The sequence below is a fragment of the Saccoglossus kowalevskii genome, chromosome 7, assembly GCF_978046115.1.
Source record: "Saccoglossus kowalevskii chromosome 7, keSacKowa6.1, whole genome shotgun sequence".
NCBI lineage: Eukaryota > Metazoa > Hemichordata > Enteropneusta > Harrimaniidae > Saccoglossus > Saccoglossus kowalevskii.
In genome coordinates, this window is record NC_140647.1 from 23,816,158 (window position 1) to 23,836,288 (window position 20,131).

The 20,131-nt window shown below is 34.0% G+C and overlaps 2 protein-coding genes across 2 annotated transcripts in view; both read left to right on the forward strand.

Annotated features, from left to right (window-relative positions):
- LOC102807197 (TBC1 domain family member 2B-like) overlaps nucleotides 1-4,169 on the forward strand; it is a 35,577-nt gene extending 31,408 nt beyond the window's left edge. Inside the window, exons 30-31 of the mRNA XM_085501332.1 lie at nucleotides 263-340; nucleotides 1,031-4,169. Coding sequence (XP_085357458.1) covers nucleotides 263-340; nucleotides 1,031-1,123 — 171 coding nt within the window. The 3' untranslated portion in view covers nucleotides 1,124-4,169. The remainder of the gene's footprint in view (nucleotides 1-262; nucleotides 341-1,030) is intronic.
- A 3,226-nt stretch (nucleotides 4,170-7,395) lies between these two features.
- Nucleotides 7,396-18,241, forward strand: LOC100370974 (synaptosomal-associated protein 47-like). The gene is made up of 3 exons (XM_002738398.4): nucleotides 7,396-7,502; nucleotides 14,280-15,246; nucleotides 15,917-18,241. Exons 2-3 carry the CDS (start codon nucleotides 14,292-14,294, stop codon nucleotides 16,168-16,170), a joined length of 1,209 nt encoding a protein of 402 aa, XP_002738444.1. The 5' UTR covers nucleotides 7,396-7,502; nucleotides 14,280-14,291; the 3' UTR covers nucleotides 16,171-18,241.
- Nucleotides 18,242-20,131: the final 1,890 nt, after the last annotated feature.

Below are 20,131 nucleotides of genomic sequence, written 5' to 3' on the forward strand. Positions count from 1 at the left end.
ATAATCATGATTTGAGAATGTGTAAGTTCGAAATTTTTCAAAAGTCGTTTTTACTTTTCTCCTTGACTTGTGAATATCTGTATAAAGAATTTTACAGTATTACCATATCTAGCATTTAACCATAAGTAATGTGCTCATCAGAATTTGAAAGTCTTGTTTTGGTTTACTGGGTCCAAATGTTTATGTTCAAAACATAGGTACCATTTTACCTAAATTTTACTATTAAATGCTAGATCTCTCTTAATGGTTATTTATTTTCCAGTTTGCATTCCATGATATCAATCCTTTTCCAATGAAAATTATCAAAACTAGAAGGGCTTTCCATCTTGCTCAAGTTAAGGTATGTATTTTTCCTGGAGTAGTCCTTCTCATGGTCTATTCTATTATACTACGCCAAGGACACCGCTTAAAGTGCCTGTCAAGTTATATCCGGCGTATCTTTGAATTTGTCCTCTGTACTTGGAAAGCGAATTGGATACTCATCGAGCGAGAATCAAAATAGTGCCCTAAATTTTACTCCACACACCAATGTGGATTGGTACCATTGCAATAAGAGGAACCACTTCTATGAGACTATGGCATTTGACCACTGGTGTCACTTCCACTGAATAGATGGCAGAAGTCAGTTGCTGAAGGAAAGTCAATAGCTGGCTTGCGTTGGTAGTACCGGTATTGATTATAAACTAGTACACCATGGGTACCTCATAGTTAGTGTAGCCAGTCTCATGTTCTGTTTTATTCAGTCTATGGTATTGTCGCATAAATAATTGAGTGGCACTTAAACTCAATTTTTATGTTTTTAAATAGTTATAGATTTGAAGTTCAAAAGAAAACAAGATTACCTTCAGTTTTAATCTCCCTCCCAGATTACCGTACGTTTCAACCAAAACCTCCAAATGGATTTCAGGAAAAAATAATCTCTTCAGTTTTGAATTTATTGTCTAACACATGTTTTATCTTAATACAGTGAGGTATCTTTACTTTTCTTACAACATTCATTTGTTACATCGCCTCACTGATCTTTTTTCAGGCTCAGCTGGAGGAGATTGATGCCATCAGGGAAGACTTCATCAGCCACAGGCAACACAGAGAAGATGATGTATTTAGTGATGAAGACAACTAGTTGCCATGGTGACGACTTTGGTAAACCATGTGGGACCAGTTGTAATTTGCCTATACATAAAATATAATATACTAGTATAATAAATTGAGATTTTCTAACTGTAACCAGGTTATAGCAAAAAAAAAAAAACCACAGCTACCGGGGTATTCTTGAAAACTTGTTGGCCAATTCAAGATGGCTGACCTATAGTGCAAATGTTTTTATGTATTCACTTTTTATTATATGTTGTTAAAATAAGTTAATGGTTTTATACACAACAATAAATAGTATAGCTAATTCTACTTTGGTATTTTTTTGGAAAAAATGTATTTATATCATTTTCTGTGTGACATTTTTTGTTATTTTTAATTTTGGAACACACGCACAAGAGTTCGGCACTTCCTGTTGCTGTTCATTTTCACTCTTCATTTTTTGTGTCATGCATTAAATAGGCTTCAAACATTAAATCATAACTGTTACCTGTTAATTGTAATATTTGAAATTCCAATTGTAACCCATATTTTATTGCACATTTCACACCAGAAACCATATTACATACTTGTGGTTGAGGCTTCCAATCATTTAAGTAAAACATGGCTAGTCATTAGCGGTGTTGATCTTCTGGTCAAGTTTAAACTCTAGAACTTAATGTTATAAGCCCCACCAAGTAACAACTCCACGATTCAAAGGGAATACAAAATCACATTTTAGCGATTAATAAATGCCTTAACCACCATAGTTAAATAATGTTAAACCATTTATTTTCATTAACGTTCACTATTTTGGTGCTTTGGGCTTGTTCACTGGGTTTTGAGTTCATGAACTTGGCAAAGAAACAATGAATTCTATTGTTCTTTTACATGTTCATGTTCATTTAATTCAGCAGTATATACTTATTGGCAAAATTAAAAACCAGCGAATAATTAATATATTTACAGTACTATAGAGTGTATAGAGACCGGTATAGCTGTCTTTGGTTATAAGCGTCATTCTCAAGCAATTTTTTAGAGAAATTGTTATTTTATCAGCCCTATGCAAATAAGCTCATTTTATATTCATGCTCAAATGTTACTCTTAAAGCGAGAGGGTCATCACCTGCGAACATGCGTGAATTGGGTCCCAAATGACGATAACAACACACGCTAAAAACGCGAAGACTCCTGGGTGGAAGCTTGTTTGTAAACAATGACACGCTAAGGCCATCCGACGCATGCACAGGTGACAACTCCCTCACTTTAAATTTGTGTACAGCATTACTATTTTCATGTTTTTTGTATGTATTTGGAAACTTTTACTGAGAAGAGAAAAAAAAAGCACAATGTATAATACTTGTTTAAAATATACTGTTTTTTTTAACACTGTGAAAGCTGAAGCTTGACACTTATGGACAGCGTGTTGAATTAATCGTCGATCTGCCAAGATTTTGATAGTTTTACTAATTTTCACTGGGTTAAATTTCACTGATTTAGCATTTCAGGCATATTCAGTGGGTTTTAAATTCACGCTTTTATCATTTAGATAATGTGTTATTTTACATATTCACTGGGTTTTAATTTAGTGCATTTTCCAGTCAGCGAAATAAGCAAAATTAAAACCCACTGAATAATTAATCCTTTTACAGTATCTGAAATTGAAAAGAAGTTTCAAATTGTTGTTGTGTTGCCAACCTTGCTGTGTTTCGCATATGATGGACACTAATGGAAGTATTTAATATCACAAGTTTTTATATATTCTCCTGCTCTATTACTAAGTGTGTCATAAGAAGTCATATTTTATTACCGGTAATACAGTATATAGTAAAGATTATGTGTGGTTTATGTGGAGATGTGCAAGTATGGTTGTATATACTTATATTGATCAGTTAAATTGCAGGAAATGATTAACTCAGCAGATGGGCTACTTGTAAAATACTTGTAAATACCACTGCTTTGATTGGTAACAATAAAGTGTCTGAATTTATAAATAATAATAATCTTAACTGTTTTTGCAAGATATACTAAAATCATGACTAAAACTGAGAAACAGTTTAAAATGTTGATAACAAGAACAAAATAAACCATAGTCAGTAATTATAGTAGAAAGACCACAATATAACTTTCATAGACCAGTACTGATTTAAGTAATTACCTTGTTTTAAAGGTCTCTGATTTTATAAGTCTGATCAGCCATAATTTACTCTCCGTATTTATGTATGTATTTTTATGATTTATAAATTTGTTTTTTTATATTTTCATACAAAAACAATTGAAGGCTTCTTGTTGTTTTTAATGTTTTTTTTTTATTGTTCAGTCATTACATTTATAATGTTTAGTTTTATTTATTGTAATTTACTTTGTGACTATTAGTCCTTCCATTATTCTGGTACTGTGATCCAGTACTGCCTGGGTGTATACTTTTTGGTTATTTTATGATGTTAATAACCTGCATATAGTGGAAAAGTTGGAGCAAGTACAGATTCATTTTGGGGTCAAATGGTAAATTCTATAATAATATACAATATTCAAGGCATTGTTATACCAAGTCTGTTGTCCACCTGGTTCTTTTCTGCTTTAAACAAAAATAATCACGTCTTTCCAATTGTATTGTGATTAATTTATTCGGATTGCAATTATGATTACGATATAAAGATTATTAACAACTTGTACAATTTAGTTCCTGTCTTCTGATGACATTTTGCGTCTCGTATTTATACCATATTTGGTCTATTAGTAGTGCATCTGTTAACACATGGAACGTAATAGTACCTCTAAGGATTACAAAAAAGAGTAAATTTCAGAGATGAGTTTATGGCCAAAATAAGGTACATTTTAATGAACTAGTATGCATTAAATACACTTTTGTATACTTTTATTAAGTAAGCATTTCTGACTAAATATGATACTTTCATTGTAAGCTCGATTTCCAAACGTTGTCACACGTTCTTGTTTGTGATACTGCCCCCAACGTTAATACTACAGAATTACACGGGCAGTAGCAAGGGTCTCGAAACTCAATGCTGAAATCCCTTATAAATATGTCTGTGTTTGAAACAAGATAATAAATTCACTGTTTTATGGACAAAATATAATGTGTTATTAGTGGGCCATTAATGTTTGCTTTCGGACCCCACAAGTATGTAGTTTCCGATCGTGCTCCCATTACGATTCCCGTGGTTAAAATTATTATTAGTGGTTTATGAAGTTTCAAATACATATGTAACAGACTTGAAAGTAATGCAGATAGTTACTACAACAGATGTAACAATAACATTATTTTCAATATTATATAAATATCGTTTGTGTTTCTAGTTCATCCATAGTTAAAATATCACCATGCAAATCCAAATACAGACGATATTTCAATCTAGAAACAAATAACTTAGTAATAAACTGAATGAGTCACTATTTGATACGTCTCACGATCAACAGGTCAACCATGTTTGCTTCAAGTTGAAAAATATATGTAAATTCACTTGCGCGTTCAAGAAATCATTTTTATTTAGTCGCTACATTTTCGGGCTCTTCCCGCAACCCATGGCCACTATTGACCTCTAGGTGAGAAGAGGTATCATACGCGATTAGTGGTGAGATTTGGTTCTGAATGGCAAAGATAAATGAACTAATCAATTGATATTTACTTTTGGCACAACAAAGGCGTTCCTTTCATCTTTGTAAATATTTAGAATTTTCAAGTAAACGTGAGGTTTCTATTGGCTGATTGAATAACATTGTCACGTTTTCAGTTTGTTTCATTTATTCATACTTTACCAAGTTGACACAAAATATTACACAAAATACACCGTGATAGTAGCATATACATGATATTCTGCTTCCCATATCACTAAAAGACTTTACCTCTTCTAGTTCCATATAATTCATAGTGTAATTTCCGTTTAAAGGTGACAATGTTTTACTGATTGGCAACACTTTACAATTCGTTGAATTAAATTCCATTCCCGACATTTTACTAAAAACTACTCGAGACCACTCCATTGTGGCAACCAAATTCTTTGTAAAATACATGTAGCGCAATCCGACTAGGTACTTGTGGATTTATAAATTTATTTAAATTATTATTACAGATTTATGTACAGTAAAAAAAGAACAGGATCCAAAATTGAACGCAGGGTTTAACCGGAAGCCCAATCTGATGAGGCATCTTCCACTAAAACTCTCAGACTGCGATTTGTGCGGACTCGAGTTGAAAATCAGCAAAACAACGGTCCACAAAGACAGTGCATGCTTATTTTATGAAGTAACAATCTATGTGGAACTCTATCGAATGCTTTAGCAAAATCTAACATGCTCGACTACCTCAAATAAATGACGTTGTTGCGCTTTGTGCTCTTTTATTGACTGGTTTGATTCGACTTCCATTAAATGTATGAGTAGTAAAAATGAAGGAATGCCTTTGGTGCGCCAAAATAAATACATAAATGATCGACAAATATAAGTTTTCCCAACTCTGAGGTTCAAGCATGGCGTACCATACCAACATATTACTAATGTATTGTCACAGAATACTCGTGTCAGCGAGTTACGTATGGAGACAAATTAACTCAACCCGCACCTTATACTACTAGTAGTTGAAAATACGAGAAAGTGGTTAGAACCGATAAATATAAAATATGGAAAATTGTAGTGGATAGTCCATAGTAATTTTCAATATAACCAGACGTTTCGGGCAACAATACCCGTTATCCATGAAGACACGTTTCAATAGTATGTGGAACAACATTATCTACGAACCCCATTATCCTATTTAATTGTACGTTGATTTCGAATAACATTTGAGTCCCAATACCATCCAAATCAACGGATATTATGCGAACTTAGTTCAGTTCTATGGTATTATTTATATATAGTAAAATTGTCTCTAGTGGTACTTCAAATTGCCCCCGAGCAATGAGGTCAATATATAGTATTGAGAAAATATACTAGTAATTACGAATGTTGCTCCGGGCTGTCGTAGGAGACACTACATGTGCGTGTTTCCCGGGACGTTTTCGTGTGGGATACCAAATTACGTTCTTAACACCCGGCCTGTATACTCAGCTGAACACTCTCGTGACATGACACTGATATGATCGATATGATATAAACTTATTCGTAAAATGGTTTTACCAAGAATTTATTTATTGTGCAATATACTGTACATCAATATAAACATATCAATAATTTATTGATATGAAAAGGGTAAGGGTCACAGATCTATTTTTCGAGAAAATGATGGTTGTATTTTAATAGTGAACGACGGCCATTTTGTCAGTATTAATGATGTTTTTATGGTGATGGAATCTCAAATGCTGGTGAAATAGAATGAAACAGTAAAAAATAGATCATGACTGACGAAATACTCTTTATTATATAGATCTTTTAAAAAGAATTTGAATTTTAAGTGAAAAAATGCTATTTTTTTTCTTTCGCATTATGCTCTATGGAATATATAAACATATATAAACAAGTAATTGAACATTTTCTTTAAAATGCGACAACATAACACACAGAGAAACACTGCTTCGTGTCACCATAAAACTGTCATTCCAACTGAGATTCAAGTTGTACACAATAAACCAATGACCATTGTCATGCGACTATTGACGAACTTTCTCAAAGAATATGAGCAGACTTCGGCCTTAAAGCGCGGTGTAAATAAATAAACATGTAAATAAACAATGTATTTTATACGCGTTGAACGGTCGCTATGAGTCTCATATCGAACAGGACGCGGCACGACGACTGCCGCCATTTAATGTGTCAACGAAATAAAATGAACGCACTCAAGATGCAGTATGGACGAATACACGTATTCTTTGATATTATTGGTCGATATTGTAGACCAAATCAGACTATGATTTACCATAAACCGTGACTAAAAATGTTAGCTGGAATTATGTCTATTAATTCAGAACGAGGGTCTGCTTATTTATTATTAAATTTGTACAATTGACTTTTGAGATTTAGAATTCAATATAAAATAAAAATGCATGAGTGTACACACCGCAAACAATATGAATTACTTTTCGTCCGACTGGTAACTTGAATATTATTATACAATGCGATATGTAAATCACTTATTATACATGGAACATATTTACATGTTTTAATATTGTTTGTTCTTGTAGTAAAGTTACAAATACATTATTCGACGAATGAAAATATTGAATAATTTTACTTTGATTTTTGTATTGCTACGTACACGTTATGAAATCGACAATGGTATTCTTATAGGACTGTTCATGGTCAGCCTAAAGGGCCCCGAACAATTATAAAACTACTCAGGGAGTCTGCTACTCCAATACCCACAATTCAAAGCAGCGCCCGTACACTTTGGCTGGATGACGTTATGAGGCTTGATAAACTTTGAATTTTGTCTGCGTATGTGACGTTATTGGAGTTTCAGACATTTGTTGGCGAATGACGTAAGTATATGACCAATGGAAAGCATCTTGCACCAAGGTTGAACTCTGTAAAGTTGTTCCGTGAGGAAGAGCTATGTATCGCCAGGGTCACATTGTTTTTTTCTTGAGCGACCGAGACACACTAGATTGTGCGCTCAGCGTTGTTTATCGGTCAATGATTTGACCGCCGTCTGACCCGGCCGTCTGATGTATATATGATAGACAGGGACACATATGTAGTACACGGACATCTATTGTTTAATCCACTGGTAGTGCAAAGTGCACACACGAATTGAAAACGACACGTCTAAAGAAAGTGAACTATACTTGCGAAGATAAAACAGAAGCAATTTCAACCCTGACCTTGACTATTTTTAGATATATTTTAATGACCTTCGCAAGCCTGTTGCATAGAATAATAAGCTGTTGTTGTTTTTAAATTTTTGAAGGGGTTGTTGTGAGATTGCGCAATAAACAATAATAATCCTTTCATTTTCAGTCATAATTTTAACCAAGGATTATAATATATTCCGTGACAATTTACTTTTTTAAAGAAAGCTATTAGGTATTTGTTAAAGTCTTAATATTGTATTTGAGGTCTTGTCCACAGCTCTGAAATAGTACATAAACTGAAAGGATCATGTCTAGCAGCCTGGAGCAAAATACAACTGTCTGTGATGCATGTCCTTTTTCATCTTTCGTTTTCTATTCAATATTATATGCAAATGAGTCTATGTTTCATATTTAATCTGGAAAATGACATGGCTTTTTAAATCATTGCTGCTAGATATGTCTGCATTTTAATGCCTAATAGATAACCGCGAGGTTTGAATTTTGAGAACGTTGCTATTGTTTTCAGAACTCTATTGAAATATCCACTCCTTAAAGTGCCTGTGCAATGTCCACCCTCACGTTTTCTCATTTTAGATCTGTGTCCCACTGAAATGGGCAGTTATTGATTTTTTTGCTGCAAATGATTACTCGTATCCAAGTAAATTTGGGATATTTCTCGTGTTGAAGCCACACCCACCTATCCTGAAACGGTCGACTGTTTCCGGATTTCCGACACTCGCCGAAAGTGCGCCACCAAATGACAAAATGTGAGAGGAAGTCATACCCCTGAGCCATAATAACACTGGTCATTCAGTATACTTTTAAACGATATACATTTTTCGGTCTATTTTATTTTTTTTGAGAGAGAGTTTTTAGATGTTGTGTTGTGGAAAGTTGCAGTGAAACGTATAGTCATAGTGTATGTATTCACAGGTTTCTAATCGATCCAAAGGTGCGACATCAGTGGACGAAAGCCACTTAACCTCAGATTCTTTTTTTTTGTGGAAAAACTGTCCTCGTCCATGAAAAAAACAAAAACTAGATTTAAAGAGAAACTCCGACAACGTAAACCTGGCGCAACACTTTTGAAAGAAATAGATTCCGGACGAGCCCATGATCACCGAGGCGGATTTAAGAAGAGAGAGAGACATCCGGCAAGTGTTTCAAATGAGTTGACATTTTTGCGATCCTGATTATTGTTTTATAGAAACCATTTAGTCCCCGTTAAAGGCCCAATTCACTTGCCCCGGGCAAGTGTGAATTGGAGGTGTGATTATGCTAATGAGTGTTGTTAATCACTTGCATAGCCTATGATGCATCCTGTTTCAGCGGTCCAACATCACGTGACTTTGATTGACAGTAGTTAATTATTCAAGATTAGTAGCGCGTCCCTTTCCCCGGTTCGAGTTTTTGACTTTTATCCGCCAAAATCTCAGCTCGTACACTATTTATTGTCATAAATACTACACACAGTCACTGCTGTGATATTCATAGTCGCATGCATCCACTTTGGCATGACATAATCGACCTGTAAGTTCGAGAAAACGCGCTATTACCGGGGCTTGGCTGGAGCTGTTTACTACAGTGTAACAAGCAAGGAAATAATCCCTCTATTGTTTAGGACCGTATTTATAGTATATCTGGGCCTTTAAGTAAAAGGTAGCAATAATTTTGACAGTGACACGAAAACGAAGCGACGGACGAACAGGAAATTACACAGCCCTTACACACTGCTAATTGTTTTCATTTTCGAAGGCTAAAAGTTTCTGAGTTGTTTGGTGATTGGTGTTGAATGTCGAATTCACACCTCTGTTCTTTTTTTACCTCCATGCTTGCAGCTTGATCTGCGTAATAATTTATGAAATAAGAATCCGGGCTTGGTCAATGTGTTTCCACCAAATAAAGTTTTAATATGATATAATTATGACAATCACGCCATGGATCACGCTAACTCGAATCCACTCTGAATTTATCTGTATGTGTGTCGATCTCGATTATTTTTGTTATCCAATTAAACGCCGCTTTTAACGCACTTGCCCTTGTCGTGACCCGACGCGTTCACCTATTTCAACAAAATGTCAATTTATTTCCACGCGGCTGTCATTTATTTAGTAACTGTGATTTGTCGTTCGTCGATTTTTATTTTTTAGCTCCGCTGTCGACTTTGTCGAGCGGAGCTTATCATATGAGTGATTGTCCGTCGTCGTCCGTGTCAATGTTTTACTTTTTCGACTTCTTCTTGAAAACTACAAGCCTAAATGCTTTGATACTTGGTGTATATGTACCTTGGGTAGACCTCTCTTAGGTTTGTTCATTTCATGTTGATATCTTTAATTCTCTAATTTTGGTGAATATTTTTGTCATTTTTGGTAAAAACTGATATTTTCGACTTCTTGTTAAAAACCGCAAGTGCAATTGCTTTGATATTACATCTATAGGTACTACATGTGGACCTCTCTCAGATTTGTTAATTTTGTAATGATATCTTTAATTCTTTAATTTTGGTGATTATTTTTGTCATTTTTGGTAAAAACTGATATTTTCGACTTCTTGTTAAAAACCGCAAGTCCAATTGCTTTGATACTACATATATAGGTACTACATGTGGACCTCTCTCAGATTTGTTCATTTCGTGATGATATCTTCAATTCTCTAATTTTGGTGAATATTTTTGTAATTTTTGGTAAAAAGTGATATTTTCGACTTCTTGTTAAAAACCAATAGTTCAATTGCTTTGATATTACATATATAGATACTACATGTAGACCTTTCTCAGATTTGTTCATTTTGTGATGATATCTTCAGTTCTCTAATTTTGGTGATTATTTTTGTCATTTTTGGTAAAAACTGATATTTTCGACTTCTTGTTAAAAACCGCAAGTCCAATTGCTTTGATACTACATATATAGGTACTACATGTGGACCTCTCTCAGATTTGTTCATTTTGTAATGATATCTTTAATTCTCTAATTTTGGTGAATATTTTTGTAATTTTTGGTAAAAAGTGATATTTTCGACTTCTTGTTAAAAACCAATAGTTCAATTGCTTTGATATTACATATATAGATACTACATGTAGACCTTTCTCAGATTTGTTCATTTTGTGATGATATCTTCAGTTCTCTAATTTTGGTGAATATTTTTGTCATTTTTGGTAAAAAGTGATATTTTCGACTTCTTGTTGAAAACTGTAAGTCTGATTGCTTTGATATTACATATATAGGTACTACATGTGGACCTCTCTCAGATTTGTTCGTTTTGTGATGATATCTTCAATTCTCTAATTAATTTATTTTGGTGAATATTTTTGTAATTTTTTGGTAAAAAGTGATATTTTCGACTTCTTGTTAAAAACTGTAAGTCTGATTGCTTTGATACTATTCATATTGTTCATTTTCTAATCATGTCTTCAGTTCTTTAATTGAAATGTGCATTGCTAACAGCGGAGCTATCTCAGCCGATAGGCTGCTTGTTTAATTATTTTATAATGATCACTATAGTCTAATGTTTAGAATGTCAAAATATGTTCTCTTTTATTTTAATTTTGAAAGTTTTACTCAGACAATCGATGAAATAAAACAGTGTAGTGATGTGCCTAGTAACCTGCTAAATAACGAGATAATTGCAACGTCAAATCCTATTTTGTCCAGCGACAGTGTACAAACGTGCGCCGGTGTCGATGACGATCACGGTGAACAGCTACACCAGAACGGACATATTTCGCATCTAACTCAACCCCATGCAACAAAAATTGATACTATGTGTTCATTATGGTCCATTCTTCCTCGACGAACAAGTACATAAGTGACAATTTAGTCAAAGATGAGAAAACTGTACAAGAAATTTGCCTTATTTACACGTATCGGCAATGCAAGCTGCCATGCGACTTCCCCTTCTGACGTCACAAGGGGAATTTCTGTATGCAAATGAGAAGCTAATGAGGAGCCTCGTTTTAAAATACACAAAAATAAAGTTGCCGTAGACTGAGTTTGAAACTCATTTTTTCACTTAAAAAAATAATTCATGCTTAGAAACATAAAAATTAATAATATTTATATATCAATGGATAATTTTAGGCGTGGAAATAACAGCCATTTCACAGGCACTTTAAAGTGAAATTACCAGTACATCAGTTTACAGTGTCTTCATGTTGTCTTCATGGATACGTAAAAGATCAACCCAAAAAAGAAGATTCAAATTTGTGTAATAATTTATTTTCCTACCTCGGTCATGCAATATAACAAGACTGTTCAAATTGTTAGTTGAGGATAAGATCACTGTTTCTTGTAGAAGATTCATGATACATTGAAAAAAAGTATACTGCAAATTTTTGCGGTTTGCTGATTTAAATTTTCATGAAAGCCATTCAGACTTCATGTTCTAATGCTGACCCCAGTGAAATGTTCACAGTGTGTTGAAAATTGGGGATTGTACAGTTTACTGTATTACGTGGCTTAATTTCAATTTGGAATTTCATTCTCAGATAAAAAAAAATAACGTAATGTGATGCAATGATTTAACAATAAATGTTGTGACACAAATAAAATCATGTACAAGCATGAAACTATCGTCTAAGGTACTTAGAGAAATTGTCTTTTATACATATACTAGTACACAGGTGGTCGTTATATTGAGGTTGATAAATTAATTCATGAATGAAAATATGACAATAATTTCTCTGTTTTAATAAAAAAAATAATCAGCAAATTTTTGAAGATGTAAAAAAAAAAAAAAACTCCAAATATCCAATCATTTTTAATCATTTTGACCCTTGTGCAAACCAGTACTAAAAGGTTGATCACAGGTCACATTAGACAGCTTGTCTTTGTATTCATGTCGCTTTACATGTAAAGTACTGCCCAGTGGTGGTGACTGTGAACAGGTGCTCTTTATTTGAAGGTAGTCATTAACATAGGTTAGAATATATTGTCACTACATTGACCTGTCTTATATCATTCATTACATAACGTAATATAATAACATTATATATTGTAATATTCTGTCTGTTCGCACCTAGATCTATTCAGACATTAGTCAAATTCTCCATGTTTACATAGAGATTATTTTCTGGGGCTCAGCACAGCTGGTCCAACCATTACTTCCATTGTATCATTTCAGATCAGCATCTCAATTACCATACTACATGTATCAGCCAGATAAATGTTCATAATCTTCCAAATCCCTCTGCTTTAGAATTATAATTATGCTTCCATTAGGAATTGATTATCTCTTGTTTAAGCACCACAGTCGTTGAGCATGGGTTCCATGCGACATGTATGTAAAATACATATGTGTGTTGCTTTATAAACAAGAAACATAATTAGAAATTTGTCTGAACCAAGTGTTTATTTCACCATTTTTATGTATTTTCCTTTAATTTGTCAGTTAATTTTGGACCAGGTCTTGATAAAAACATTCAAAATAATATGAAAAAAATTGAGCTTTATTTTGTGGGAGAATAATAAAATTTGGCGTTTTTTAATTACAGGTCATCAGTTCACTATGATGACCATCTGTCAGTTATTTGTCTGATAATTATATGCAATAAATTGAAACAGTGAATATGCATATTAAAACAGAATGTATGTTCTCTTCTCACGCCAATGAATTCAAAAACTAGTGGATATTATTGCATCAAATTTGCTAAAATTAAAGAGGGTTGGGTTAATCAAACAAATGCAAATCATATTTTTGAAACTTTTCTTAAAATAAACCTGCATAATTGTTTCATTTTATTTTCGAATAATTTTGATCAAAACATGTAAGCAATGAGAAATTATGTATGTCAGTTTGGTTCAAAATTAACAATGAAATAGAAAAACACATAAAAAATGTGCACATTTTGGTGTCGAAAAAATTGTGAGTTAAAGAGGATAGTAATTGTTTAAAATTTTGTAGTCAGGTTCCCATAGAAACTGCCTAAAACATTACCAAGTTTTATTCAATAGGTTTCTGATGATGGTTTACATGGACATTTTAAAAATATTTGTATATTTTACATTTTGCAGAATTATTTTTATAATAAATTAACACATAAATGAGTGTGAAATTTATAACGAAATATTCCTAGTGTTTTTAAATCTTAGAACATTGAAATATCTTGAGACAAAATATTGTTACATCATTTTGCCTGTTTTTATGTGGTTTTCTATTTTATTTTGATATTTTTGTACCAAATGGACATCATTTTCTATTGTCTACATGTCTTGATCAATATTTTGAAAAAATTGTGTGGGTTTATAATTTGGAATTGGTGACAAAAGTTGACTTTGGCGATCAGAGGATTGAACTGAATGATTTTTCTTTCCCCTCTCTTCCATGAAATTGCTTACATACCATGTACCTCGTAAAGCGTATAATTTTTGCAGTCCATTTGGTGATTCATTTAGTGTTTCACTGTTAAAGAAATGACAAGAATCTTTCATTCTTTGCTGTAAAGTATATTTATAATATGTTATTTTACAGATCTACTTCAGAATGATTGCTACAGACAGTACAAATAGCTACACAATTAAAGAATGGAAAGCATCGTACTACGTGACGACTGGCAAGAAACGATGGGTATATGGTACTCTCTTTGTTGCTTCTAATTTTATACTTTTCCAAGACGAGGATAAGAAAGAACCGATCAATGATGTGACAGTTTACTTTGCGAACTTCACCGGTGTTAAAAGAGAAAACAGTAGTTACATGTTCAGATGTGTTACCGTGGCGACCAATTCTGACAAGCATTGGTTTGGGTCACTACCAAATAGGGAGGAAGCTTTTCACTTCATTGAACACTTTTGGAAAGAGCGTTTAGTAGGGAAACCTGCGTTAATCATGAGAAGTAATGGAGAAGATCGCGAACAAACTGAGCTTGGTAAAAAGCTACTAGACGTTGCATACGACTCCCAGAGAACATTGCAAGAAGCTGGAGAATCATTGGCCTATCAAGGTGAGAAGCTAGATTATGCTTCTCGAGTTGTTGACGACATCAATAATGATTTAACAGTGGCTGAGCATCTTTTGGATGGACTTGATTCGTGGCTGGGAAAGTGGAGCGCCATTACCAGAGTACCAGACTCACCGCAAGACGTTGATGACACTGTTGCATATAATATTTTATATGCAAGAAAACCCAATGATGCATTGAATACTGGAACATTACAGATTAACAATGATAACCTGGAATTGAAGGACGCTAAAGGGAAAAAACTTCATGTGTACGAGATGAATGATGTGTCGTCAGTGGTGGTGGATACACCATGGGATATCAAGGTCACTCAACGTATGATTGGTAAACCTGATATCAATTTTTATCTAACATCAGCAAAAATGGTACAAATCTTGAAAGCGATGGAGCCAATGTATGCTTCTAAGTTTGATTTTGAGGAAGCTAATCTGCCAGAGAACACAGTGAATATGGAGACTCACACTGCCACTTACAAAGGTAATATTCTATTTATTTGATATCAGTCAAAATTAATGCAAATACCGGTGATCAGTTATTGCTCCCGATTCAAAACAGTGTTGGCTTATGTACTTGGTTTTGCCAGTTTGTTCCTTGCATCTTCTCAGAAATCTATTGACACATTTTCCAAATTTTGTTACATACATGATGCATATTAATAAACTTGAAATTTTTTTGATCAGCTTTAAAATGGCTGGCTGGCAGCCATATTTGTCCCAAAACTATAAACTGACATTTTATATGTTTAAGAGTTATCTCATATTATAATTACATATTATTTTTGCACTGTAAGTACCAAATAAAAAGTTGAAATATGTAAAATGATTTTTTATAGTAGAGGTAATCAATGGTAAAATTGTGTTTAATGCTGTTTTATGATAAAAGCAGTTTATTTGGATTCTCTGAGCAGTAGCATTAAATGAAGCTATAAAATAAAAGATAAAAAAAATCCGGCCATAAATTTGAATGGTAGTTAAAGCAGGCATTCATTAAGACTTGTATCTTACAGACTTGTCGATATCAGCAAGTCGTAGCTAAAACTTCAAACATGAAGCAGCTCAAACTATGAAATGTTGCTTATTTCTCTTACTGAAAATAGGGTTTATAGTAAACTACTACAGAAAATAAAATGGCTTGTGTTTTTCTTTAGATGTGATTTCTAGTGCTGAGCATGAAAGCAGTCCACGGGCCAGACTTCACATTCACAAATCCAACAAACCCATTGTATCTGATATGGAAGCTGATGAATTAAACCAAGTTGTGGGGAACTTGAAATCCATGGCTTTAGACATCCAGAAGGAACAAGACTTGCAGATGGAAAACATAGATAGACTCAGTGACAAGGTAGAAGGTACCACAGCGAGAGTGAAAAGTGATACAAAACAGATGAAAAGATTACTGTAATTACATATTTTACTTTTATCATTGGAACCTTTCCTGCCAAGTTATTGTGATTATTTTCACACATCTATGTTTCACACAAATTTGTTTGATGAATTTGTTTTTCACGCAATACACACAAAATGAAGCTGAAAAATTAAACTGGAAAAAAGAGTAATTGGAAAATGGTTAAGAGCTGTATTGTATTTGTTCTATTAGGTGCTCTCATTCTTTTTTGGGGTATTTACTAGCTTGCCTGTAATTGCAGTGAAGTATCAATGTGTGTTCCTAATGTACAATTTCATTCATTTCTTTCAAACACATTCATGATAAAGTAAATTTTCTATCCTCACTTGAGCAAATGAAAATGATCAAAACAGTTCATCCTGCTGCTTGGAGTACAAACATTTACAATGCATTACTAATTTTTATAGGATTTTTTTATAGATGGTGCTTGTATAATGTTTAAGAAATAGTAACTGATATTTAATTTGATATCAGTATAGAATTCAATTTGAAATTTTTTTGCTATTCGCGAAAGTGTAATATTTAAGTAACTTTTATTTGTATTTGTATTCTTGCATATCCATCCTATAAGTCCTTTAATTTCGTAGGAGGCAAATTTTGTAACAGTAAAAATTGTTCCATGACACAAAGTATCAGCAACTTTCTTGAAATTTTTTTCTTCATTATCGCTGTATGATCATCAAATTGCAAACAAATTGTAGCCGAAAAAATTAATGTTTTTCTGTACTGTAAAATACACTATTTAGTAGTTGTATGTACATGACATGTCTCTGTGGTGAAAATACTGTAAAATCATTTATTTTTTACTCGCGTTAATTTTCAATCTACTGAGCTCTATCACATATTCTGAAGTTGTGGATTCAATTCAGCAGATTTTACTTACTGTAAAATACTTTATTTTCGCTTAGAATTAATTTTTGCTATTTTCGTTGAAGTAAAAATAAAATCCAGTGAATATACCTTTTTTCCTATATTTTACATTCAACTCGTCAAAGATCACTTAAAATAAATCCCATACAAAACACTCAAAAACTCCTTTCAGCAAAAATTAATTCCAGCTAAAATAAAGTAATTTTACAGTATTTTCTTGTGTATGTGTGATTGTTTCTGTCTAACATTATAACAGCAAGTCTCACACTTGCAATAATTGGTAAAAAAAAAATCTTGTTCCAATGCAACAAACATGCATAGGTGTAAAATACATTGTTTACGCAAAATTTTGCATGCATGCAAAATGACGACTGTAGAGGATTTACCGATACCTGTTAATTTGGTGTATGGAGAAGTAAACAACATGTAGCTAATATTGTAACATGTGCATCTGTTATTTAATATAATTTTTAACCGCATATTGAATGAACTGTCTATCACTGCCATAGTTGCTTCCATATATGGTATAAATTTAACAGCTTGTTTTGTCAGGTCATGCAAAATTAATGAATTACCAAATAAGCTATTCATGATTATTAATCTTCTAAATATAAACAGATGTATTATCCTGGATAAATTGACCAAATGTAATGATTTCAAGAATCTATATGGTTTTAAAACCAAATAATGTCATGTAAATTAATTCATTTCTCATGTGTGTTTTTTTAATTGTGCATTTTTTATATAATGAAATTTTTGGTTACAAACTAGTCAAAATGTTTAGGAATTAAGTATGAAATTTGTAATTTTTAGGTTATTTAGCTTTTCAGTTGTTATAATCACTGGGTTTGTCATTTTGTTTGGAAACTATATATATATTTAATAACCATGAACTAGAATTAAACCATTGATATTTTATTTCTATGATATACAAGTAGCACTTATATTAAAAAAAAATGCAGTTTGAAATGTTTTGAGGAGCTGCATGTTCGTTTGTGTTAAACCTTGATGACCTCTGACCCTCACTCAGCTGACACCAATATTCTTTCATCAACATTGCACTTTGTCGAGTAAATCTATGCTGTTTTACGATTTGAAAATAGTAATAAAAATGCATCTGCCTGTCAAATTAATATTTACCATGTATTTATGTAAATTTGCATTACTGAATAAATTCTACAGGTACACTTATGTGAAATGATATTTTATTTTATACAATTTGTTATCAAAGTGAACTGTTGGTCACATCTGTAACATAAGAATAGTGGCTTGTATAGTAAATATTGCACTTGGCTAGTCCATTCCATTATTATATTAGCCATTCTCCACCACACATTGTACCAATAGTATCTATGACTACCAGACCATTCTCCATCACGCATTGGTACCAACAGTATCTACGACTACCGGGCCATTCTCCATCACGCATTGGTACCAACAGTATCTACGACTACCAGGCCATTCTCCATCACACATTGGCCTGGTAGTCTTAGATACTGTTGGTACCATTGTGTGATGGAGAATGGCCTGGTAGTCATAGATACTGTTGGTACCATTGTGTGATGGCAAATGGCCTGGTAGTCCTGGGTACTGTTGGTACCAATGTGTGGTGGCAAATGGCCTGGTAGTCCTGGGTACTGTTGGTACCAATGTGTAGTGGCAAATGGACTGGTAGTTTTGAATACTGTTTGTACCAATGTGTGATAAAAAATGACCCTGCAGTCTTAGATGCTGTTGGTACCATTGTGTGATGGAGAATGATCTGGTAGTCGTAGATACTGTTGGTACCATTGTGTGATGGAGAATGGCCTGGTAGTCGTAGATACTGTTGGTATCATTGTGTGATGGCAAATGTCCTGGTAGTCCTGGATACTGTTGGTACCAATGTGTGGTGGCAAATGGACTGGTAGTTTTGAATACTGTTTGTACCAATGTGTAATTTAAAATGACCCTGCAGTCTTAGATGCTGTTGGTACCAATGTGTGACGGAGAATGGCCTGGTAGTCTTAGATGCTGTTGGTACCAAAGTGTGATGGAGAATGGCCTGAAAGTCGTACTGTTGGTACCAATGTGTGATGGAGAACGGCCTGGTAGTCGTACTGTTGGTACCATTGTGTGATGGCAAATGGCCTGGTAGTCCTGGGTACTGTTGGTACCAATGTGTGGTGGCAAATGGACTGGTAGTTTTGAATACTGTTTGTACCAATGTGTGATTGAAAATGACCCTGCAGTCTTAGATGCTATTGGTACCATTGTGTGATGGAGAATGGTCTGGTAGTCGTAGATACTGTTGGTACCATTGTGTGATGGAGAATGGCCAGGTAGTCTTAGATACTGTTGGTACCATTGTGTGATGGCAAATGGACTGGTAGTTTTGAATACTGTTTGTACCAATGTGTGATGGAAAATGACCCTGCAGTCTTAGATGCTATTGGTACCATTGTGTGATGGAGAATGGTCTGGTAGTCGTAGATACTGTTGGTACCATTGTGTGATGGCAAATGGCCTGGTAGTCCTGGTTACTGTTGGTACCAATGTGTGGTGGCAAATGAACTAGTAGTTTTGAATACTGTTGGTACCAGTGTGTGATGGAGAATGGCCTGGTAGTCGTAGATACTGTTGGTACCATTGTGTGATGGCAAATGGCCTGGTAGTCCTGGGTACTGTTGGTACCAATGTGCGGTGGCAAATGGACTGGTAGTTTTGAATACTGTTTGTACCAATGTGTGATTGAAAATGACCCTGCAGTCTTAGATGCTGTTGGTACCAGTGTGTGATGGAGAATGGTCTGGTAGTCATAGATACTGTTGGTATCATTGTGTGATGGCAAATGGCCTGGTAGTCCTGGTTACTGTTTGTACCAATGTGTGATGGCAAATGGCATGGGAGACTAGTGGAAAAAGACTGCTGACTTATGTACAGAGCCAATTTGTTTTGTGGGCTAAATCACGATCACGATGTTGAGGGACTATAGTGTCGGTACGAGGGAGAAATTGGGTGTTTGTCTGTAGAGGGCGCTGTAGATGTGTATCTCTAACAGGGCTTTTCCAAGTTATAACAATTGAAATATCAGTTTGTTGTAATCGTA